This window comes from Oryctolagus cuniculus, chromosome 3 (assembly GCF_964237555.1).
Source record: "Oryctolagus cuniculus chromosome 3, mOryCun1.1, whole genome shotgun sequence".
NCBI classification, from domain to species: Eukaryota; Metazoa; Chordata; class Mammalia; order Lagomorpha; family Leporidae; genus Oryctolagus; species Oryctolagus cuniculus.
Window position 1 is genome coordinate 7984303 of NC_091434.1, and position 24604 is coordinate 8008906.

Below are 24604 nucleotides of genomic sequence, written 5' to 3' on the forward strand. Positions count from 1 at the left end.
CACTCTGAGCACAGAGCCTCACCGTCCCAGGCCTCGTGAAGTCCACGCTGTGTGCCAGGCTCTGCCGCATCTGGTTACTGAAGAGGCGCACGCACACGCTCTGCAGGTACTCGGGGGTGATCTGCAAGGACACGAGCGCAGCGGGTGAGAGGGACGCCTGATGGCTGCCGCCCTGCGCTGCCGCGACAGCGCGGTGACGCCGTGACGCGCTGGCAAAGGGCTGGCCTGAAAGGGGAGCGCTGGGGCGGAGTTAACCATGGACCAGCCAGGAAACGCTGTAGGCACCCCGCGTGTGTCATCACCGCCATCACAGTTCAAACGACACAACCCCACCTGATCGTTTTCCACCATCCTGCACACAATGAACGGATTTCAAGCCACTTCTGTTCATTTAAGCAACAGGGGCCGTCACACGGCGGACAGAGCACCAGGCCTGAGATCTCTTTCTGCCACGAACACGTGTGTCTTTACTCTGAAGTCGAGCCAGAGGAGCCAGCCTCAAGGCTTTGCCCGTCGTGACACCTGGGGCCTCGTCACAGCCCTGCCGCGCGTTCCTGCAAACCCGTCTCTGCTCCCAGACTCCAGCAGGAGCCCATGCAGATGGGGCCACAGCAGCTGGGCTCCGAGAGGCACACGCCAGCGTGGCAGCAGTTACTCTAACAGAAGAGAGGGCAAAAAGAAGATGCCCACTTTTCAGTTCCGTCTACACACTTTGAATTCTCTAACTCAATGAATATTCTTTTTTGGGCTTACTGAGCCATTTTTTTTTATTTCTGGTACTTTTTTGTCTTAAAGAAAAGTTAAAATGTGCTATTTTAAAAAATTTTCTTAAAACTCATCACTTTAAAAATTCTAACGTTTAAAACACACATTTTGGGGCCGGCGCCGTGGCTCACTAGGTTAATCCTCTGCTTGTGGCGCCAGCATCCCATATGGGCGCCGGTTCTAGTCCCAGCTGCTCCTCTTCCAGGCCAGCTTTCTGCTGTGGCCCAGGAAGGCAGTGGAGGATGGCCCAGGTCCTTGGGCCCTGCACCCCATGGGAGACCAGGAGGAAGCACCTGGCTCCTGGCTTCGGATCAGCATAGCTCCGGCCGAGGTGGCTATTTGGGGAGTGAACCAAGGGAAGGAAGACCTTTCTCTCTGTCTCTCTCTCACTGTCTGTAACTCTGTCAAATAAATAAATCTTTAAAAAAATTAACAAATAGATAAATCACACATTTGAGTGGCTTCCACAAACTACAGGATAAGGCACAGACCCTCAGCACGGCCTGCAGAGCCCTGATCTTTACCTCTCCACCTTCCCCGCGTCACCCTGCAGCTCTCAGCCACGAGCTCACGCTCCGGCCACCCGGCCACAGCCACCAAGGTGTGGCAGCTTCGTGTGCCGTGCTTCCACAAGAGCCCAGAGGCCTTTGGCACCGGACAGAACAGCAAAAATCCATTCCAGTAAAAAGCTACGTGGGGCGGCCGCTGTGGCATGGCGGGCTAAGCTGACGTTTAGGGTGCCCGAATCCCACACTGGCTTGTCTGGGTTGGAGTCCCGACTCTCCCTCCGATCCAGCTCCCTGCTCATGCGCCTGGGAGGCAGGGGATGATGGTTCAAGTACTTGGGACCCTGCCTGCCACGTGGGAAATACGGATGGAGTTCCTGGTTCCTGCCTTTGTCCTGGTCCAGCCCCAGATTTGTGGCCATTTGGGGAGTGACTCGACAGATGCCGAATCAATCTCCCCCTTTCTCTCTGTTGCTCCACCTTTCATACAAACTAACAAAGAAATAATAAAACTGAATTCTCAGTTTCCAACAAACTCCCTCCAGCCCAGGGCCCTCCTGTCTCAGCTGGTGGCGAGGCCACCTTTCCAGCGCCGAAGGCCAAACCCCAGGAGTCAGCCTGGCCACTGCCGGCTGCAAGCGCATCTACATCCAGGAGGCACCTCTCCTGCCTCACTCAGGACCCCCCCAACACCGCCCTGGTCACCAGGCCTCCTGTCGGTGACGGTCCCTGCCTCCACACTGCTCCTGGGAGCAGCGGCCTGGGGGGCTCAGAATACAGCACTGGACAGGGCTGTAGGAGGCTCTGCAGCAGTGGTCGGGTGACGCTGTCACAGCTGTCAGACCTTGCCCTGCATCATGCCCCAGGCTTCCAGCGGCCTCACTCTGCCTCACGCCACCTCCTCCCTCCCTCACCAGCCCAGGCGCCACACACAGACACGGAGCCCTCTGCACGGGCTGCACCTCTGGTCCAGAACTCTCTTCTCTCTGAGGACTGCATAACTAGTTCCCTCATCTCTTTCAAGCCAAGCTCACCCTGACGGCCTGCTCACGACTGCACCTGCCCAGGGACACACCTGGCTTCACCCTGCCCCCCCGGCTGCGTGGAGGCGTATCTCACGACTCCTGCCCCAGTGCTGAAAATTCCTATCTCCACAAAGAGATCTTATTGCACTTTCTCGTGTTTTTTTAGTGAAACACAGAAGTCCATAAAGTCAGGAAGGAGACGGAGATGCCCGCGATCACACGACAGCAGTGTCCCACAGGTCTTGATGACAGACGTCAGGAGAAACGAGAAGACCCAAACGTGCCACTAAACACCATGACTGGCAGATCTAGAATACGGGAGAACCGATCAAAAACTCTGAGCTTAGCAGGCTTCAGGAAGGCAGCAGGACACAGACCAGGGCATGATGGTCAGTGCTCATCCCACAGGCCAGGGCTCTTCTCTCTCACTTCCTTGCACCCACGCGATTTTCTTGACTGTTGCCAGATGACTTCTTCCTTGCTGACATGAAGACTAAGGTACAGGGATGGTTAGCCCACTGGTTCAGATGGCCCTGAACCACCTCAGAGCGCCTGGGTTCAAGTCCTGCCTCTGCTTCCCACTCCAGTCTCCTGCTAACGTCCACCTGGGAGGCAGCAGACAATGACTCACGTTGCCGTCAAGGTGTAGGAAACCTGGATTGGATCCTGGGCTCCTAGTCCTAGTCCTAGGCCCAGTTCTGGGCTCCTAGTCCTAGTCCTAGGCCCAGTTTTGGGCCCCTAGTTCTAGTACGGCCCAGTCCTGGGCTCCTAGTCCTAGTCCTAGGCCCAGTCCTGGGCTCCTAGTCCTAGTACGGCCCAGTCCTGGGCTCCTAGTTCTAGTACGGCTCAGTCCTGGCTCCTAGTCCTAGTACTAGGCCCAGTCCTGGCTCCTAGTTCTAGTAAGGCCCAGTCCTGGGCTCCTAGTTCTAGTACGGCCCAGTCCTGGGCTCCTAGTCCTAGTACGGCCCAGTCCTGGGCTCCTAGTTCTAGTACGGCCCAGTCCTGGGCTCCTAGTTCTAGTACGGCCCAGTCCTGGGCTCCTAGTCCTAGTACGGCTCAGTCCTGGGCTCCTAGTTCTAGTAAGGCCCAGTCCTGGGCTCCTAGTTCTAGTACGGCCCAGTCCTGGGCTCCTAGTCCTAGTACGGCCCAGTCCTGGGCTCCTAGTTCTAGTACGGCCCAGTCCTGGCTGTTGCAGGCTTTCGGGAAGTGAACTAGCAGATGGAAAAATCTCCGTTTTTCTCTGTCTCTCTGCCTTCTAAGTAGATAAAAACAAAAACATATTAGTACTAAAAGAAAACTAGGGGAACCCAGGAGTGACCACACCCATAATACTTCTCTTATCTCCAGACAGACAGACACAATTTGGGGTCTTTCTTACCATCTTGCCACTGACTGTGGCCTCCAGGGAATCCACCAGCTCCGCCGTGACTCCGATGAGATTGTGGTAGTCGGCCTGGATCTTATTGTACCGCTTCAGGTACGTCATTGACCGGCGCTCGGCTTCCACCAGCTGCTGGTGCAGCTGCTGCAACACTTCTAGGGAGACAGGTTACATAAAACAAACCGAGAGGACAGCAACAGAGCCCAGAGAGTCACAGCTGCGCTCTTCTCCAGGGCTCAGCGGGCCTCCGGTCGCCGCACCTGCTGTTCCCAAGGACACGGACACTCCTGGTGCTCAACACCTAACTTCCACTTCAGCCGCCTTCAGACAAGGCCCCTGAGGCAAACCGACCTGCCTGTGACGCGCTACCCAATCACTGCCGGCTCTCTGCCAAGCCTGCTTCCTGCACTGAGCCCCAGGAAATGTCCAAGCAAAATGAATGTTGATTTCTACGCTCGGCTCACAGAATGGTTGGACCACAGACCCGTGTCTTTCTCAGTTTTCGCACTGAGCCTGGTGCAGGCCAGTTCGTTCTAAGTGGAATTAGAGCCTCCTGTGGGGCCAGCGCTGGGGCGGAGCGGGTAAGCTACCGCCTGCGGTGCCGGCATCCCATATGGGCACCAGTTCATATCCCGGCTAAGAGAGAGGTCTTCCATTCGCTGGTTCACTCCACAAATGGCCGCAACAGCTGGAGCTGAGCTGATCCAGAACCAGGAGCCAGGAGCTTCTTCCGGGTCTCCCACGCGGGTGCAGGGGCACAAAGACTTGGGCCATTTCTACTGCTTTCCTAGGCCATAGCCGAGAGCTGGATTGGAAGTGGAGCAGCCAGGACTTGAACTGGCGCCCATACAGGATCCTGCCTTGCAGGTGGTGGCTTTACCACTATGCCACAGTGCCAGCCTGGAGAACCTCTACTTTTAATAAACTCCCCAGAGGGCACTGATGCACGCCTGAGGGTGAGACCCACTGTCCGCCCTAACTTGCGTCCCCAACAGCAGAAAGGCCACCACATGCAAACTGCATTTCAAACCTTTTCATGTTTCTGTGCAGAAGAAAAATCTTTAACCACGAAACCCAAAATATCACATAATAAAGAACTTTTATCATCACTATCATAATCACTGTTATTGTTCAGCCTCAGGATTAAAGTCACTTTAAGACATTACACCCGAGGCTGGCGCCACAGCTCATTTGGCTAATCCTCCGCCTGCAGCGCCGGTACTCCGGGTTCTAGTCCCGGTTGGGGCGGCAGATTCTGTCCCGGTTGCCCCTCTTCCAGGCCAGCTCTCTGCTGTGGCCCAGGAGTGCAGTGGAGGATGGCCCAGGTCCTTGGGTCCTGCACCCACATGGGAGACCAGAAAGCACCTGGCTCCTGGCTTCGGGCCGTAGCGGCCACTTGGGGGGTGAACCAACAGCAAAGGAAGACCTTTCGCTCTGTCTCTCTCACACACTGTCTAACTCTGCCTGTAAAAAAAAAAAAAAAAAAAAAAAAAAAGACATTACACCCGGGACTGGAAGCCCTGGAAGACATCTCTGGGAATGCTGCTTCTTAAACGCCATGAGGACAGGGGCCCACGACCTTCCTCTGACTCTTACCATATATTAAATCTACACTACTATCAGTGTTTGTCCTACATGCAGAATTCAAAATGACATACATTGAGACATCCAAAGATGGAAAGTCTGTAGAATATCGTTCATAATCCCACACTCTCGTATTAAATATTAGAGAACATCGGTGCTTTCTCTATATGTACCAACGGCCAGTGACCTCCCCAGTCACCAACACGACAGAGGGGCTGCACAGAGGAACTCTTCCTTCAGGAGCGGGCTGATCTGGGTAGGGCCCGGGTGTCCCTAAGAGCCCCCGTGTTAAAGGCTTGGTCCCAACTTCCTGCCGATGCGGACCCTGGGGGCAGCAGTGATGGCTCAAGTGACTGGCTCCTGCCGCCCACGGGGGAGCCCTGGCCTGCGTTCCTGGCTTCGAGCTCCAGCCTGGCCCAGACCCTGCTCCTGCACACATCAGGGGAGTGAACCAGCGCATGGGAGCTCCGCCTCATATTCATGAATGAATGAACAAACTTCTTTTACACGTGTGAAGGCTTGGTCCCGAGTGGTGTTACTGGGAGGTGAGACTCTAGGAGGGAGGTCTAGCGGCAAGTCCTTCGGCCACATCGTCAGAAAGCAGGCTGTGCAAGGCCTGGGCTTGACTCCACCTACCTCGGCTCCCGGGCACAGGCTAGATCCTGCGCAGAGACCAGGCCAAGGGGGCTCCCCATATCAGACCTGCACCTCCAGAATGGTAACTGAACCTCTTCTCTTCTAAGTTAGTTGTTTCCGGCATTTCATAATAGCAACAGAATCTCATTGAGCATCTGGCTACACCTAAGGGAGCATCCGGGGACTTCTGCCTTGGAAAAGGAGAACTAGAATTTGTGACAAGTTCAAAGTGTGGCACAACTGAGGGAAAAGCCACCTACCCGCCCGAGCCTCTGGGAATGAGAAGGTGCAGGGGCCCAAGCACTTGGGCTATCTTCCACTGCTTTCCTAGGCCATAGCCGAGAGCTGGATTGGAAGTGGAGCAGCCGGGACTTGAACTGGTGCCCATACAGGATTCTGCCTTGCAGGTGAGTGGTCATTTCCAAACACACCACCTGGCCCAGGCACAGCTCCTAACTAGAGACCTCACCTTACGGTGTCTTGGGCAGCTACAAACAGGACCTGAACTCTTTTTTCATTATTTTTTAAGGTTTTCTTTGCCTGTTAAAAGGCACAGTGACAGAGAGAGAGAGGATAGAGATAGATAGAGAGAGAGAGAGAGAGAGAGATCTTCCACTCACTGGCTCACCCCTGAAGCAGCCACAACAGCCAGGTCTGGGCCAGGCTGAAGCCAGGAGCCAGGAGCTTCACCCAGGTCTCCCACATGGGCGGCAGGGGCCCAAGCACCCGGGCCACCTTCTGCTGCCTCCCGGGGCATTAACACGAGCTGGGTGAGAGCTCAGCCTAGCACGCCAGTACAGGATGCGGTGCTGCCCAACGAAGCCCCGCCCTTTCCTTTTACTTTTCTTCTGCATTTAGGGACACTGTCTTTACTGTCTTTTTTTTTTTTTTGAGTAAATGAGATTTTAATTTTACAAACCCCTTGGCTGCTCAAGATAAAATGACCAATTTTAAATATGGGACTACTCTTCTAACCTAATATAAAAACCTACCATCACTCGCTCTGTAATGACCTATTCTTTCCTCTTCGTATTCAGACAGAAGTGGCCTCTGCTATGTTGCTAACCCACAAATTAAGGATGAAAATGTAATTATTAAGAACATAGGTCAGCCAGCGCCGCGGCTCACTAGGCTAATTCTCCGCCTTGCGGCGCCGGCATACCGGGTTCTAGTCCCGGTCGGGGCGCCGGATTCTGTCCCGGTTGCCCCTCTTCCAGGCCAGCTCTCTGCTGTGGCCCGGGAGTGCAGTGGAGGATGGCCCAAGTGCTTGGGCCCTGCACCCCATGGGAGACCAGGATAAGTACCTGGCTCCTGCCATCGGATCAGCGCGGTGCGCCAGCCGCAGCACACCGGCTGCGGCAGCCATTGGAGGGTGACCCAATGGCAAAGGAAGACCTTTCTCTCTGTCTCTCTCTCTCACTGTCCACTCTGCCTGTCAAAAAAAAAAAAAAAAAAAAGAAAAGAAAAAAAAACCAACAAAAACACACACACACACAAAAAACATAGGTCATCATTCTAAAATACATTGCTTCAGGATCCTACTCCAGAAATAATGGATCAGTTAACGCCAGAAGATACTTCCGTATCTCTTTAATGGGTAGGGAAAAGTAACAATTCAGAGTGCCATGCTGCCTACCTAAGTTTTCATTCTAATACCATTTGTTAAAGCAATTCCTTTTGGGAGAATTTTATGCAAGCACTTTTCTTGCCTTCTTTAAAAATTTATGGGAAAATCTCCATCTACTCATGAAACCTTCCTAATAAAACCCAGAATAATGATTTCACCCACCCAGTTCATTTAAAAACAACACCCATGGGACATAGCAGGTAAAGCCACCGCCTGCAGTGCTGGCATCCCATATGAGTGCCAGTTCGAGTCCCGGCTGCTCCACTTCCAATCCAGCTCTCTGCTATGGCCTGAGAATGCAGTGGAAGATGGCCTAAGTCCTTGGGTTCCTGCACTGGCGTGGGAGACCTAGGAGAAGCTCGTGGCTCCTGGCTTCGGACAGCACAGCTCTGGCCATTGTGGCCATCTGGGGAGTGAACCAGCAGATGGAAGACCTCTCTCTCTCTGCCTCTCCTCTCTCTGTGTAACTCTTTCAAATAAATAAATAAATAAATCTTAAGGGAAAAAAAAAAAAAAAACACCCGTATGAAGAATTAAACTGGGGCATGTCTGCGATGACCACTGTGAGGAGGGGACAAGGGGTGACAACTGGCTGCCCTGCTACTCAGTGGGGACTACCACTAATCTCTGATCTCCGTGACAATTAAAAGAAAGGGTGCAGTGCAGGGGCACCGAGCCAGACACACAGAGCCTGCCAGGCTCAGCTCGTGGACATTCTGCTGGGTCACCTCCAGGAAGCCCAGTGAAAACTGAACCTAATGAAGGCTTGAAAACTGTGGTCCCCTCACTGAAATTCCACCCCCAGACACGGGCTCTTCTCCGCACACGCCCTCCCACATCGATCTGGGCCACTTGTCAGAGACACAGTTGGCTTCTTCTTTTTTTTTTTTTTTTTTTTTTTTTTTTTGACAGGCAGAGTGGACAGTGAGAGAGACAGAGAAAGGTCTTCCTTTGCCGTTGGTTCACCCTCCAATGGCCGCCCGTGGCTGGCACGCTGCGGCTGGTGCACCGCGCTGATCTGAAGGCAGGAGCCAGGTGCTTCTCCAGGTCTCCCATGGGGTGCAGGGCCCAAGCACCTGGGCCATCCTCCACTGCACTCCCGGGCCACAGCAGAGAGCTGGCCTGGAAGAGGGGCAACCGGGACAGAATCCGGCGCCCCGACCGGGACTAGAACCCGGTGTGCCGGTGCCGCAAGGTGGAGGATTAGCCTAGTGAGCCGCGGTGCCAGCCTACAGTTGGCTCCTGACAGCACACTGCGTTCAGTGTGTGGGTGCAGTGGGTGAAGCCGCTGCCTGTGAGGTCGGCATTCCATGCCATCTGAGTGCTGTCTGGAGCCCCAGCAGCTCCACTTCTGATCCAGCTCCTGCCAATCCACCTGGGGAAGCAGATCACGGCTCAAGTGCGTGGGTCCCTGCCACTCACATGGGGGACCTGGACGGAGCTCCAGGCTCCTGGTGGGCCTGGCCTGGCCTAGCTATCACAGCCATTGGGGAGTGAGCCAGCAGGTGGAAGATCTCTGTCACTCTTTCAAATAAATTATTAAAATTATAAAAAAAAATGGTGTCATGGTCTGAATGAATGTCCCCCACCACAATTTATGTTGAAACTGGATCCCCAGTGTGAGGTATGAGATGAGAGCAGACGGGCCCTCGGAGAGCTGAGCAGGAGGGTCTCACCCATGAGAGCCCCACCCCGGGCTGATGAGCGCCTTGGCGGGGGCCCTCACGAAAGGCAGTCTGGCCCCGTCTCTCACATGTACCCCTCGTGCCATGGGGTGCCCCGCGCCGCCTCAGGATCCTGCAGAGTCCCCGCCAGCAAGCAGACCCTCCCCAAATGTGGCCCTGTGACCTTGGGCCTCCAGAACCATAAGCCAAACGAACCTCTGTTCTTTAGAAATCACTCAGGCTATGGAATTCACATAGAGCCACAGAAAAGGGACTAGAACAACCGGGTACCCCATGCTGCTACCGTGATAAGACCCCACTGGGCGAGTTCAAGGTAAAAGTTACAGACACCTCACACAGGTGCCGCACCCTGTCTCCGACCGGGCTGCCACAGTTACCTGCCTTTGGCACATCACCTGGACGCCCTAGCTTCTCCGTGACGGTTATCTGATACGAAGCTAACGACACTAGGGTATGTCAAAAGTCCATGGAAGTGGAATCAGAAGATAATTTATCTTAGCACAATTTTTTTTTTAAATCCATGCATACACGGATTCTTCGAAACATTCACAGAAAACGAGTATTCTGAAAAAGTGATATATGGATTTCAATTATTTCAATTATTCAAAGTAAACATATTTTTCCACAAACTTTTTTTTTTTTTTTTGAAGACTTATTTACTTATTTGAAAGACAGGATTACAGAGGAAGAGACAGAGAAAGAGAGAGATCTTCCATCTGCAGGTTCACTCCCAAAAGGCTACAACAGCCAGGCCTGGGCGAAGCTGAAGCCAGATCCTGGAACTCCATTCGGGTCTCCTACATGGGTGCAAGGGCCTACGGGCCTGGGCCACCTTCCACTGCTTTCCCAGGGGCATTAACAGGGAGCTGGACCAGAAGTGGAGCAGCCGGGACTCCAGCCAGTGCGCAGATGGGATGCCGGTGTGGCAGCCGGTGGTTTAACCCACTGAGCTACAACACTGGACTCCACACACACTTTTTGAAGTATCCTCATAGTAGCCATCCTGAAAAGTGGGCCACAAGAAATTGTGGATAAATACGATTGCAAAGCACTTCATCAATAGACGGCCTCAGACAGCCCTCACTCAGCAAGTCCACGATTCTCTCCACCCCCGTCCTACGCTCCCGACCTAAACTCCAGTAGGCAAAGTTGCTGTCACAGAGCTTTCAACCCAGGTGACATACCTTTGTTGCTTTGTCCGTTCTCCTGCTGGGATGAGGGGGAGTTCAGGAAAACAGGCGTCAGGACGCAGGATGCAGGGTGTATCTGACATCGTGTGGCCGGCCAACTTGAGAAAGCACTTCAGCCCGGCAACCAGGACTTCCACGGGCTGCTCTTCTGAGTGACTTCCCGAGGCTGGGCAGACTCCGGCCCAAGCAAACCCTCTTCCTCCCTCTCAATTCTAAGCGTTAAGCCCAAGCTCTGCATCGTTTCAAGCCTCCAACCGGCCTTCCCCACCACGACCAAAATGCTCCGCCACTGCAAATCTGCAGCCACACCTTTGAGCACTGGAACTCCACTTCTAAAGCTTTGTCCTGAGCAAACAGATGGGACCAACACAGCACAGCATAGCAGCCAGGACCGCGGGCCCTGCAGCCGGCCGCCTGGGTTCAAACCTCAGCCCGTGTCTGGCTGCACAGTCGGAGGCCAATGTTTTAAGTGGTTTTCTTGACCTTATCTCAAGTTTTCCTGATTCACTGGGATTGGCTGGATTCACACACAGCACAATTTACTTCAAGTAGACACTTCAATGGTTTTCAGTGTGGTCAGAGTTGTGCAACGTCACTGTAATCGCTTCCACAACATTTTCACCATCCCCCAGAGAAGCCACGCACCGCTGATCTTACTCCCCTTCCTCCAGCCCTGGCAGCCCTGATCCAACTCTGCCCCTGTTCAAACAAAGCTGGAAGATCCACCCCTGCTGGGCTCTTCACACAGATGGAATCACGCGCCGTGTGGCCTCTGCGGTCTGGCTCTTCTCACTTAGCACACGTTCACGGAGTGCACGTACGCCAAGCACGAATCAGTTCTTCATTTCTCTTTACGGGCAAGTAACCCGCTGTGCAGAAAGACCACATTTTGCTTACCCACCACCACGGGGCACACACCCGGGGGGTGGTGCTCTCGGGCTATGAGGAAGAACACTGCTGTGCACCTGACGTGTGACCTGTGTGGGCAGGTGTCACTTCTCTCGGGGCGTAGCTGACGGAACTGTCAGGTCACGTGGCAAGTTACCTTCTCAGGCAACTCAAGATGACAGTTTGTGAAGACTATGGAATGATACGTGTAAATGCTCTCGTCGTTTGATAAAAACATTCTGAAATCTACACTTACATGTACACATCTATGTCTATCATAAACACTGCATGCTTTGGGGTGGTGTATAAAAATAAATTCATTTTTGTGCTTTGCAGATTTTCTATAAGAAATATGATCAACTTATAGTCAGGAATTTAAAAAAGGAATTTTGGGGGTCAATACAGCCATGTCCTTCTGCTTAAAATGCTCTCAAGGCTCCTGCTGCTCTCACAAACCCTGGTGACCGCCAAGGCCTCCGGCTCCGTGCCGAGCCTTCTGCTCCAGCCACATCCCATTCTTCAGCGCTGCCCGAACACTGTCTCAGCGCCTTTACGCAGGCCGCTCCTCCTACCTGGTCCTCCCGGCCCTCACTCGGTCTGCCTCGCACATTCCCATTCTACTCTCCACACCCCAACCCAGCTAAGACTGGGCCTTGGCTGTCCTTTGCATCCTCATTCCCCAGCACAAGATTCATCCCAGAGAAGCTTCATGTGCTGAACCGAACTACAGAGACGTCCACACGCCAAGGAAGGCAAAGGGGACTGCTTCAGCTCCCTGACCAGGAGGAAAGGTGCGGAGCCCTAAAACCCGAACACCAAGCTCGCAGGCAGCAAGCGCTGCAAGCAAGTCCACGTCTGACCCTAATGTTCACCCTCTCCCCACAGCCGGGGTTCCAGTTCTAACACGCTGTTCCGTTACCAGTGTGATTAAACCATCTACCATAGAAACCATTTTGTTCAGATTCTTTACTTACATTTAGGTGCCTCTTTCTGTTTTCTTTTTTTAAAGATTTTTCTTTATTTGAAAGGGGGAAAGGGAGAGGGAGAGGGAGAGGGAGTGGGAGGGGGAGAGGGACAGGGACAGGGACAGGGACAGGGACCTTCCATCCGCTGGTTCACTCCCCAAGTGGTGGCAATGCCCGGGGCTGGGTCAGGCCAAAGCCAGCAGCCAGGAGCTTCATGCAGGTCTCTCACCGTGGGTGCAGGGACCTAAGCACTGGGGCCACCTTCTGGCACTTTCCCAGGCACATTAGCAGGGTGCTGGACGGGAAGTGGAGCAGCCAAGACTCAAATCGGTACCCACATGGGACGCAGGTGGCAGCTGAAGTTGTTTTGCCACAGCGCTGGCTCCTCATTTAGGTTTTTAACAGATGGGCACCCATAAGTTTTAAGCTTGTTATAATATTAAAATAATTGTAAGCCAAGTCCGAAAAGTCGTAATTTCACTGGGAAGCACTGCCGGTTTGTGGAAATCTAAGAAGGCGGAGCCATCGTGCAAACGTTGTGGTGAGTGGGTACGGGGAGGTCCCTGCCCGAGAGCCTGAGGGACATTCCGGCGCACAGGAGCTGCACTTGGGTCTGCCGTGCACAGTCCCCCGCCGGGCCGAGGACGTGGACGCGGGCGTGGGGAGCCCCTCAGGCTGAGGAAGCTGGGGGGGGAGGCAGTGTCAGGGGATCCTAGGGACAAGAGCGCAGTCAGGCCCAGGCGGCCAACGGCTCTGGCGCTGGAAAGGACGCAGGGGCGTCTGCGGCGGAAAAGCCTGCAGCTTCCGTAAACAGAACCGCACGACGTCCGACCCAGACTGCTACGAGACCCTGTGGTGCATCCTCGTTCCCAGTGAGAGACGAGCGTCCTTCAGCGACCGCCAGCCTTTGGGAGTGCTGCATCCTTGGGTTCAAGGCCAGGCTCTGTTCCCGCGAACGTGCATTGCTGCAGGAGACCCACACGGGCTCCCGGCTCCCGGCTCCCGGCTCGGGCCGGGCCCGCCCAGCAGCTCTGGCCTCTGGGGAGAGAACCGGCAGACGGGGATCAACCTCTCTCCCTCTCTCTCTCTCTCTCTCTCTCTCTCTCTCTCGGGGGATCAATCTCTCTCTCTCCCTCTCTCTCTCTCTCTCTCTCTCTCTCTCTCGGGGGATCAATCTCTCTCTCTCCCTCTCTCTCTCTCTCTCTCTCGGGGGATCAATCTCTCTCTCTCCCTCTCTCTCTCTCTCTCTCTCGGGGGATCAATCTTTCTCTCTCCCTCTCTCTCTCTCTCTCCCTCTCCCTCTCTCTCCCTCTCTCTCTCTCTCTCTCACGGGAGATCAATCTCTCTCTCTCTCTCTCTCTGCTCCTTTCACATAGATTAAAACACATCCATTTTCCTCAACTGCCCCATTTTGAATTGGATTATGGTAATAGTTGCACAACTCTGCACATCTGCTAAAAATCATTGAATTATACACTTACAATAGGAAATTCTTATGGTATGTAAATTATACCGCAGTAACTGGTTTAAAAAGAAGCTGCAACCTGAATGACAGTTAGGTGTCCGCCCAATCCACACGCCAGGGCCCCCGGGCCTGAAACGCGGTTGGCGGCTGCCCCACAGAGCACAGCGATGCCCAGGACTGCGCCCACCAAGGCAGCGCACAGGCTGTGACATCAAACCCAGACCCTCGCCAAGTCTTGGGGACTCCGTGCTGGGGACACTGCCCCTTCCTGGCCCCCCGTACTGCCGCCTTCACCTGTGAACAGGCAGGCAGCCCCAGCAGCCGGTCAGCCCTCCTGGGGAGGCCCCCTGAGCCGGCGCCACCCACATAACGCCTGCTCCCACCACCGGCAGTCTCCGTGGGCACGGCAAGGATACGTAGATGGTGACAAGCTTGGGCGTGCTGTTGGCTTTGAAGATTAAAGCCAGGAACTTTTCCAACTTCAGCTTTAACTCTGGAGTCCAGGAATCCTAAAGAAAAAAAAAGAGAGACAAAAGAACGAGAACGCGATCACCAATGCTGACAGCGGCAGCAGGCTGTGGCCGCAGGTGACCGAACGCTGCCAGAAACGCTGAACCCAACGCTAGGGGTCTCGCCAGCGGCTGACCCCACGGACACCAGCTTTTGGGGACGCTGTGACCAGAAGATCCGTGCCCCACGACAGGAGGGAAGAAGAGTTCATTAGCAAGGCAGAAATAGCCCTGGCCATGATTTGAATGCTCCACACGATTTAAACACAAGCAGAAGTAACCTTATTAGGCTGAATACCAAAAATAATCCCGTACAGCCAGGCACGCATGCGCCACACGTAACACAAACAGTTCCCCCCAGCTATTCGACGTCTCCCAAGGAAAGGGGCTCATTCCACACACTCGCCTGGGTAAGGAGAGGACAAAGCCGCGATCCGCGGCGAGCAGCCCCGCTGCCAGGGATCAGGAGGGGCTTCTGCCTTGTCACTGAGAAAGAAACTCTCAATAGCGCTGGAGAAAGAAGCACCCACTTCCCAGTGAAGCACACGAGGATCTTGACACATAAGGTGAAGACACGTCTTCCTCAAGGCGGCGTCCCTTACGCTCTTTAGTTTGTTTAAGTCTATTTTTTAAAGGCAGAGGAGAGAGGGCTCCCACCCAGGGCTCGGCCAGGGGCTGGGCAGCCGGCAGCTGGGCCCACAGGCGGCGCCGGGACTCGGCTACTGGCGCCGGCCCTGCTGCCTCCCGGGCTGTGCATCAGCGGGAAGCTGGAGTCGGGAACAGAGCCGGGAACCAAGCGCAGGCCCCCGGTGTGGGACACGGGCTTGTTCACCACCGGGCTGCACACAGCCGCACCCCTGAGCGCGTCACACGAATAAATCTCCCACCCAGACCAGGGAGCTCCACGAGGAGCGTCCACACCACCAGAAACGCAGCCACGCTGAGGCCTTCCCACTCCTCCCGCCTCTTCCTCTCCTGCTCCCTGTCCCCCCTCCCCAAGCCTCCACCCCCACCCCATCATCCCACCCAGTCCGTCACCAATTTTGGGGGGCGGGGCGAATACTACCAGATGAGAAGGAAACCTATGTTTTGAAAGCGTTTTTAAATTCATTGACCCTGTGTGGCAACACTGTGTTGTGTTGTTAGGGATTTCTGTCCCTGAGAAGGGCAAACTGTACTCAGGTCACACGCAAAAATCCCTCAAGTCCCGAGTAAAATAAACTCATTCACCAAAACTAAGAAAACTTAAAAAAAAAGTAGAAGAAGAAAGAAAAAAGGAAATAAGGCCCCGTGAGAGGCAGCAGAGACTATGAAAGAAGGTGTAATACGCTACAGAAATCAAGGACAGCAGGAATGAGACTACAAAAACGATCTAGCAAATCTGAATAAAAAAAAAAAAAAAAAAGGAATCTGTTTGTTTAAAAAAAAAAAAACCTGAAATTACAAATTCTATGAGAAGGTTAAAGAGCGGATGAAACATAGCTGGAGGGTGAATTTGCGAGCAGGAAAATCGTTATGAATAAATCACCCAGAACACAGACAGACAGACCCAGCGGTAGGAAAGGTGTGCATTAAAAGGCACAGAGTGGGGCCACCACTGTGGCGCAGTGGGTGAAGCCGCCACCTGCAGTGCCAGCATCCCATAAGGGTGCCGGTTTGAGTCCTGGATGCTCCATTTCTGATCCAGCTCTCTGCTGTGACCTAGGAAAGCAGCAGAGAATGGCCCAAGTGCTTGGGCTCCTGCACGCTTGTGGGAGACCTGGAAGAAGCTCCTGGCTCCTGGCTTTGGATTTGCCCAGCTCTGGCTGCTGTGGCCATTTGGGGAGTGAACTAGTAGAAGGAAGATCTCTCTGTCTCTCTCTCAGCCTCTGCCTCTCTGTAACTCTGCCTTTCAAATAAATAAATAAATCTTAAGAAAAAAAGGCATAGAGGGAGAGGGTTGGCACCGTGGCGTGGCAGGTAAGCCACTGCCTGCAGCACAGGCATCCCTATATGGATGCTGGTTCGAATCCCAGCTGCTCCACTTCTGATCCAGCTCCCTGCTAATGTGCCTGAGAAAGCATTGGAAGATGGCCCATGTCCTTGGGCCCTTGTACCCACATGGGAGACTTGGAAGAAGCTCCTGGCTCCTGGCTTTGGCCTGGCCCAACTCCAGCCATCATAGCTATCTGGTAAATGAGCCAATGGATAGAAGATCTTGCTCTCTCTGTCTCTCCTTCTCTAACTCTGCCTTTCAAAGAAACAAATAAATCTTTAAAAAACAAAAAAGGCACGGAGTGGGGGCTCCTGGTTTTGGCCCGGCCCTGCCTCGGCTGTTGTGGGTGTCTGGGGAGTGAGCCAGCAGTTGGAATACGTGTCTATCTGTCTGTGTGTGTCTCTCTCTTTCCCTCTCCCTTTCTCTCCCACTCTCTGTCATTCTGCCTTTCAAATAAACAAAACTTTATTTAAAAAAACGACTCATGGTATGCAAACCATGGGATACATTTCACACTGAAAAATGGCACAAATGCTACGTTTCATGTTAAATGCAGTTTTTACCACAACTAAAAACACGATGGGGAAAAAAAAAGACACCGAAGATGTACCGAGAAAGCCCAATGTACCTTTCATCAGACAGGCAGAGAAGCAGAGGGAACAGGCGGAGAGGCACAAACCGAGGAGGAGACGCGAGACCGCTCTCTCCTGCGGCAAGCCCAGCGGATGGCGAGTGAAGACAGAAACCAATCCCCGGATGCACTGCAGGGAAGTTTGGAGTCCCGGGCCAGAAGACAAAGCACACCTCCCACAAAGGAAGGCACTCACCCCCAGCCAGCCTCAGAACAGCAGCCCTGTGAGCTGGGGGCTGTGAGGCCCAGCCAAGCTCTGCACACAGCCGCACGATCCCTTCAGCACGGAAGGACTCCGCACAGTGAGTTACGGGGCCAGTATTTAAAAATATTTACGTCAGCCTGGGTTCACAGGCCTTACTGCAGCCCTGCAGATCATATTTTATGGCACAAGAAAAGCTGCTAAACAAGTGACCTGAACGTCCTTTCAAACGCGCTGTCAGGGTGGGTGCCGCGGCTTAGGGGTGGGCCGGTGTGACTGCAGGCGCTGGTCACGCGAGTCAGCGCATGCGTTAAAACTCAGGCCCAGAAGTCCGTTTCTGCCATGAACTTTAAACCACTTCGCCCCTCCAGCAGGAAAGAATCCCTGCTTCCTGCAGAACTGTGTCACACTCGTACACACACGCCCAAAGGCTACTTGCGTCTGATCTACACACAGGGACTCCTAGAGCCCACCCTGGCTCGCACCTGGCCCACGTAAGACTGTCCGTGTGGGCTACTTCATCTTCACGGCCGTATGGCATTCACTGTCACAGGGAGACTGTGACCAGGACACACTGGGATACCACTTGTGACGTGTGCTCCTGCTGACCTACGATTGGGCCCTTTCTATCAGCAACAGTGGGACTATATGGACATATATACACATATACGGCTATATGTACGGTGTGACTGCAAACTTCCCGGGCCTGCAGGTATGCACAAGAACACACACTACCGCTAGCACAGGACGGCAGAAAAGCAAACTGACATAACCAGCCCTGCAACAAGAGAATGACCACATAAACAGGACTGTAACTGCAGAAACAACTATGTATGCAAATTGTAGCTTTCTAAAGCATCACAGAGACCACCGCGCACGAGGTGAAACCACAATGCTGCTCAGGCTGACGGAAGAGGCAAAGGCTGCGGCCGGCGCTGTGCTGTGGCGGGTTAAGCCTCCACCTGTGGTGCCGGCATCCCATATGGGTACCGGTTCAAGTCCTGGCTGCTCCACTTCCCATCCAGCTCCCTGCTAATGTGCCTGGGGAAGTGCCAGAAGATAGCTCATGTCCTCGGGCCCCTGCACCCACATGGGAGACTCAGATGAAGCTCCTCGCTCCTGGCTTTGGCCTGGCCTTGTAGCCATCTAGGGAATGAACCGGTGGACGGAAGATCTCTCTCTCCTTCTCTCTCTATATATTTCTGCCTTTCAAATAAAAAAATAAATCTTAAAAAAAAAAAAAAAGGGCCGGCACCGCGGCTCACTAGGCTAATCCTCCGCCTAGCGGTGCCGGCACACCGGGTTCTAGTCCCGGTTGGGGCGCCGGATTCTGTCCCGGCTGCCCCTCTTCCAGGCCAGCCCTCTGCTGTGGCCCGGGAGTGCAGTGGAGGATGGCCCAGGTGCTTGGGCCCTGCACCCCATGGGAGACCAGGAAAAGCACCTGGCTCCTGGCTCCTGCCATCGGATCAGCGCGGTGCGCCGGGCACAGCACGCCGGCCGCGGCGGCCATTGGAGGGTGAACCAACGGCAAAGGAAGACCTTTCTCTCTGTCTCTCTCACTGTCCACTCTGTCAAAAAAAAAAAAAAAAGACTCAAAGCCCCACTTACCTGGAAGAGGTCTTTAAACGAGGGGTGGACCATCGGGTTGGGGACGAAGGGCAGGGCGTAGAAAGGGAGGAACTCTGTGGTCTGGCTCAGCGCTGCCCCTCTGGTCTCCAGGTAGCTTCTGAAGTAAGAGATCCTTTCATCCAGCTCCTGCTTGTCCTGCAGGAAGCGGAACACACGGTTGGGGTCTCCAGCTCCACGCACTTCCTCCTGCAGTCCCAGCCAGGCACCGGACCCATCCCCACCTGTCCGGGCAGGCGCCGTCTCCACTCACTCAAACACCACCTCAAATTCCCCCCCAGAATGAAATGTGGTCAAACAACTACACGGACTGGGCATCCCTGAGGCATTAATACAAAACCCAGGACAGACGTTTGGTGCAGAAGTTAAGACATCACTTGAGATGCCTGCCTCCCGTAGCAGGGTACCTGGGTTCAAGTCCTGGCTCTGGCTCCAATTCCAGCTTCCTGCTAAAGTGCACCCTAGGGGGCAGCAGTGATGGCGCAAGTCCTCAGGTCCAAGCTCCCCACATGGCAGCCCTGGATTCTGTTCCGGACTCGTGGCTGCTGCCTGGCCCAGCCAGCCTTGGCTGTTGAGGGCATTTAGGGAGTGAACCAGAAGATGGAAGACCTCTGTCTCTCTGCCTTTTTTTTTTTTAAAAGAATTATTTACTTATTTGAAAGTTAGAGTTACACAGAGAGAGAAGGAGAGGCAGAGAGAGAGAGAGAGAGAAGTCTTCCATCCGCTGGTTCACTGCCCCAATGGCAGCAACAGCTGGAGCTGCGCCAGTCTGAAGCCAGGAGCCAGGAGCTTCTTCTAGGTCTCCCACACAGGTGGGAGGACTTGGCGGGTGCAGGGGCCCAAGGACTTGGGCCATCTTCTACTGCTTTCCCAAGCCATAGCAGAGAGCTAGATAGGAAGTGGAGCAGCTGGGACTGGAACCGGAACCCATATGGGATACAGCACTGCAGGCAGCAGCTTTACCCGCTACGCCACTGCACCGGCCCATCCCTGCCTTTCAAACAAATTAAAAAAAAATTTTTTTTTTTGAGCTGCATTGCACTATGATGCAGTGTTTTAAGGCGCCACGTGTGACACCAACAATCAACCTCAGAGAGCCAGTTCTCGGCTACTCCACTTCCAACCCACATCCCTGCTAACGCCCAAGTACTTGGGTCCCCGCCACCCAGGCAAGAGACACAGATGGAGTTCTGGCTCCTGGCTTCAGCTCAGCCCAGCCCCAGTCACTGAGGACACCAACTGGCACTCACACTGGATGCTGACATTGCAGGCAGTGGCTTTACCCACGACACCACGACGCCGGCCCAAGCAGGTGCACCTTGACCACGCTTTGTGTTTTGCTTTTTGAAGCAGAAGCTGCCTTGTCCCTGCTCCTCCCTTTACCAAGCTGAGGGGGTCACCCTGCTTCACCCAAGGGAGGTCACCACCCTCTCGGGGCTGCTCGCCCCTCCAGGCTCTCAATCAGAAAACCAGAGGAGCAGCATTGGTGCCTTCCTCCCCGCACCACCCTGGCTCTGCCAGTCGCAGTCTCACAGCCTCGGCTATGCACCAAGCCTGCTCTTCTCAAGAACACACATTGGGGAGCTGGCGCTGTGGCACAGTAGGTTAATCCTCCGCCTGCGGCGCTGGCATCCCATATGGGCGCTGGTTCTAGTCCTGGCTGCTCCTCTTCAAATACAGCTCTCTGCTGTGGCCTGGGAAAGCAGTGGAGGATGGCCCAAGTCCTTGGGCCCCTGCACCCGTATGGGAGACCAGGAAGAAGCACCTGGCTGCTGCCTTCGGATCGGCACAGCGCGCCGGCCATAGCAGCCATTTGGGGGGCGAACCAACGGATGGAAGACCTTTCTCTCTGTCTCTACCTCTCTGTAACTCTTTCAAATAAAATAAATCTTAAAAAAAAAAAAAAAAAGTGATCCTCTGACCACTGCACTTAAAAAATAAATTCAAAAAAATGCTTATGGGAGCTGGTGCTGTGGAGTAGTGGGTGAAGCTACTGCCTGCAGTGCTGGCATCCCACACAGGCGCTGGTTCGAGTCCCGGCTGCTCCACTTCTGATCCAGCTCTCTGCTATGGCCTGGGAAAGCAGTGGAAGATGGCCCAAGTCCTTGGGCCCCTGCACCTGCGTGGAAGACCTGGAAGAAGCTCCTGGCTCCTGGCTTCAGATCGGCACAGCTCTGCCCGATGCGGCCAATTAGGGAGTGAACCAGTGGATGGAAGACCTCTCTCTCTCTCTCTCACTCTCACTCTCACTCTCACTCTCACTCTCACTCTGCCTCTCCTTCTCTCTCTGTGTAACTCTGAGTTCCAAATAAATAAATAAATCTTTAAAAAAATAAAATAAAATAAAATAAAATAAAATAAAATAAAATAATAAAAAAATTCTCAGGAGCTGAGGATTCCTATCAGGTCTCCCATGTGGGGAGCATAAAAAATGTTGGAAATAGAAACAGAGAATGCAGATGACCTCCCTCACGAGCAACACCATCCGGGCAGCTCCCCTCCCCAACGCTTAGCGGACCAGCGCCGTCCTTGGGCGGCAGCTCACGCATGCGGCCACGTCGGCTGCCCGCTTCCTCTCTGCCACGGCCTCTGTGCCCACGCAGCCTCACACCTCAGCCCCATGTCTGGGGCAGAGGCTGCAGAAGCTACGCTCAACTTCTCACCCCAGCACATGCTCTGCGCTGCTGTTCTACCACGCAGGCGTCAATCTGTGCTCTCCACATGGCTTAATCTGGAGCCCACACACTCGCGTGCGCCGTCTCAGACTCTCCTGTACGAGGGGTCCTCACAGAGCCCACGGAGGAGCAGGCGTTTGGCCTAGGGGTTGAGGCCCACGTAGGACACTGGGTCCCACATCTGAGTCCGGGTTCAAGATCTCAGCTTCCTGCTAACGCACACCCTGGGAGGCAGCGGGTGATGGCTCGAGCCGTTAGCCAGGTCCCTGCACCCGCGTGAGAGCCAACGTGAGCTCCTGGCTCCTGGTTTCAGCCTGGCCCAGGCCTGGCCGCCACAGGCTGCAGGCATCTGCGGAGTGAACCAGCAGACAGGAGCTCTGTCTGTCTCTCCCGTCTCTTGAATTTGCAAACAAGGAGAGTCTCGTGACCACTGAGCGCTACCTGCTCGTCCCGTTTTCCCACGCACTCTCTGAGGGCCCCCTGCACAAACACCACGTTGCCGACTAAAGAAACTTCAGGTATTCGGGAAAACAGTGTGGCTTAGACTGCAGAAATCCTTTAATCGCCACAGAAATCAGAAAATCGGCTGCTGGGAAGGAGGCAGAAATCCGTCCTTGGGACGCGAGATGCCTGCAGCGTGTAAGCACCATGGGGAAGCGACCCCAGAACTGAGCCACTGCTCACCTAGAACCCCGATCGGCCCCTCGCCACCCCAGCACGAGCACCCCTGCCCACTGCTCACCTAGAACCCCGATCGGCCCCTCGCCACCCCAGCACGAGCACCCCTGCCCACTGCTCACCTAGAACCCCGATCGGCCCCTCGCCACCCCAGCACGAGCACACCTGCCCACTGCTCACCTAGAACCCCGATCGGCCCCTCGCCACCCCATCACGAGCACCCCTGCCCACTGCTCACCTAGAACCCCGATCGGCCCCTCGCCACCCCAGCACGAGCACACCTGCCCACTGCTCACCTAGAACCCCGATCGGCCCCTCGCCACCCCAGCACGAGCACACCTGCCCACTGCTCACCTAGAACCCCGATGGGCCCCTCGCCACCCCATCACGAGCACCCCTGCCCACTGCTCACCTAGAACCCCGATCGGCCCCTCGCCACCCCAGCACGAGCACACCTGCCCACTGCTCACCTAGAACCCCGATCGGCCCCTCGCCACCCCAGCACGAGCACCCCTGCCCACTGCTCACCTAGAACCCCGATGGGCCCCTCACCACCCCAGCACGAGCACCCCTGCCCACTGCTCACCTAGAACCCCGATGGGCCCCTCGCCACCCCAGCACGAGCACACCTGCCCACTGCTACCTAGAACCCCGATCGGCCCCTCGCCACCCCAGCACGAGCACCCCTGCCCACTGCTCACCTAGAACCCCGATGGGCCCCTCGCCACCCCAGCACGAGCACACCTGCCCACTGCTCACCTAGAACCCCGATCGGCCCCTCGCCACCCCATCACGAGCACCCCTGCCCACTGCTCACCTAGAACCCCGATGGGCCCCTCGCCACCCCATCACGAGCACACCTGCCCACTGCTCACCTAGAACCCCGATGGGCCCCTCGCCACCCCATCACGAGCACACCTGCCCACTGCTCACCTAGAACCCCGATGGGCCCCTCGCCACCCCATCACGAGCACACCTGCCGGTCTCCCGGGGACCCCCCAATCACGAGCACACCTGCCGGTCTCCCGGGGACCCCCACCCCATCACGAGCACACCTGCCAGTCTCCCGGGGACCCCACCCCATCACGAGGCACACCTGCTGGTCTCCCAGGACCCCACCCCAGCACGAGGCACACCTGCCGGTCTCCCGGGGACCCCCCCCATCACGAGGCACACCTGCCGGTCTCCCAGGACCCCACCCCAGCACGAGGCACACCTGCCGGTCTCCCAGGACCCCACCCCATCACGAGGCACACCTACCGGTCTCCCGGGACCCCCCCCCATCACGAGGCACACCTGCCGGTCTCCCGGGGACCCCCCCCCATCACGAGGCACACCTACCGGTCTCCCGGGACCCCCCCCATCACGAGGCACACCTCCCGGTCTCCCGGGACCCCCCCCCATCACGAGGCACACCTGCCGGTCTCCCGGGACCCCCCCCCCATCAAGAGGCACACCTACCGGTCTCCCGGGCCCGTGCTTCAGGAGGTAGATGGCGAAATGGATGTGAAGGTAGAACTCCAGCTTCTGGGCCACGCAGTCCCCGTCGCGCACGGAGCTGGGGACGTGCTCCTCCCACAGGTGGAAGAACACCTTCTGGTCGCCGCTGTCAAAGGCCGCCAGGAGATCCTTCTGTGGGGAGGACAGCGGCCTGGGCCCCGGGCGGCAGGGATGCTCCCGCTGACACCCCAAGTTCTCCCAACCCACGCGCTGCTGTCTGGAGGTCAGGGACGGAACAGCAGACACCCCGCGACCCGGCCCAGCCGTCCACTCCTCTGCCGTGTCAGATCTGGACACTGTGCAGCACGGAGAAGACACAGACGGCCTCTGAAATGGAAGGCATCAGCTGCGGGACCAACACTGACACCAGGGAGCTCACGGACACATAAATACCTAAAGTCACCTTTGACCCTGCTGACCCATGGCACGCAACTGGGCCGGGCCTCACCAGAAGACGCCTCCCAGGTAGGAAAGCTGGCAATAGCCTACCCTGGAGTCTCTGAGCTCAGAGACCCTGAGCCCGTCGCTCCGGGCCCGGGAGGTGGGCGCTGCCGCCTGCCCTGGCTAGACGCATGCTGGGCTGCTGTGGCACTGTGGGAAGTCCTGCGGACGCTGACACAGCTGCTGCCGGTGGAGGAGGCAGCACAGGCTCGGCGCCATCCAGCCACAACCCGTGTGTCTCAGCCAGTGGGCAGGGACAGCTTCAGGACTTAGCACGCAACAGGCGAGAGAGAATGCTGGAGAAGGGGCAGTCTCCTCCCACCTGCCTCACAAGACAATGATCACTGGCCAGTCGCTACAGCTGTCGCGTAGAAATGTGACTTCAGGCAGAATCTCCTAACAGCCCAAAACAATGCGACGCAGCTCTCGGACGGTCCTGCTTCAGTGGAATGCCCAAGACGCTCGGACGCACAACCTGTGCTTGTTTGCACGGGCTTCTCTCACACGGGCTTCTCTGTGGCATCACCAATTCCCCATCCCACACTCTCATTTTTAAAAGTTCCATTTATTTTCATGTTATTTGAAAGGCAGAGAGACACAGAAATAACGGAGAGAGAGACGGGCAGAGAGAGCTTCTGTCTGCTGGTCAC

General features: G+C 55.4%; 1 protein-coding gene across 8 annotated transcripts in view; it reads right to left on the reverse strand.

The window, feature by feature from the left end:
• The window catches only part of ARMC9 (armadillo repeat containing 9), a 123883-nt gene that overhangs the window by 90001 nt on the left and 9278 nt on the right, over positions 1–24604 (reverse strand). For 4 of the 8 annotated variants that reach the window (XM_051848089.2, XM_051848088.2, XM_070070075.1 and 1 more), the window contains exons 4-9: positions 23475–23645; positions 18643–18798; positions 14134–14226; positions 10394–10418; positions 3675–3832; positions 23–121 (exon numbers count right to left, since the gene is read on the reverse strand). In XM_051848089.2, coding sequence (XP_051704049.2) covers positions 23–121; positions 3675–3832; positions 10394–10418; positions 14134–14226; positions 18643–18798; positions 23475–23645 — 702 coding nt within the window. The remainder of the gene's footprint in view (positions 1–22; positions 122–3674; positions 3833–10393; positions 10419–14133; positions 14227–18642; positions 18799–23474; positions 23646–24604) is intronic. The other 4 variants (XM_070070072.1, XM_070070071.1, XM_070070070.1 and 1 more) reach the window with 4 other exon arrangements.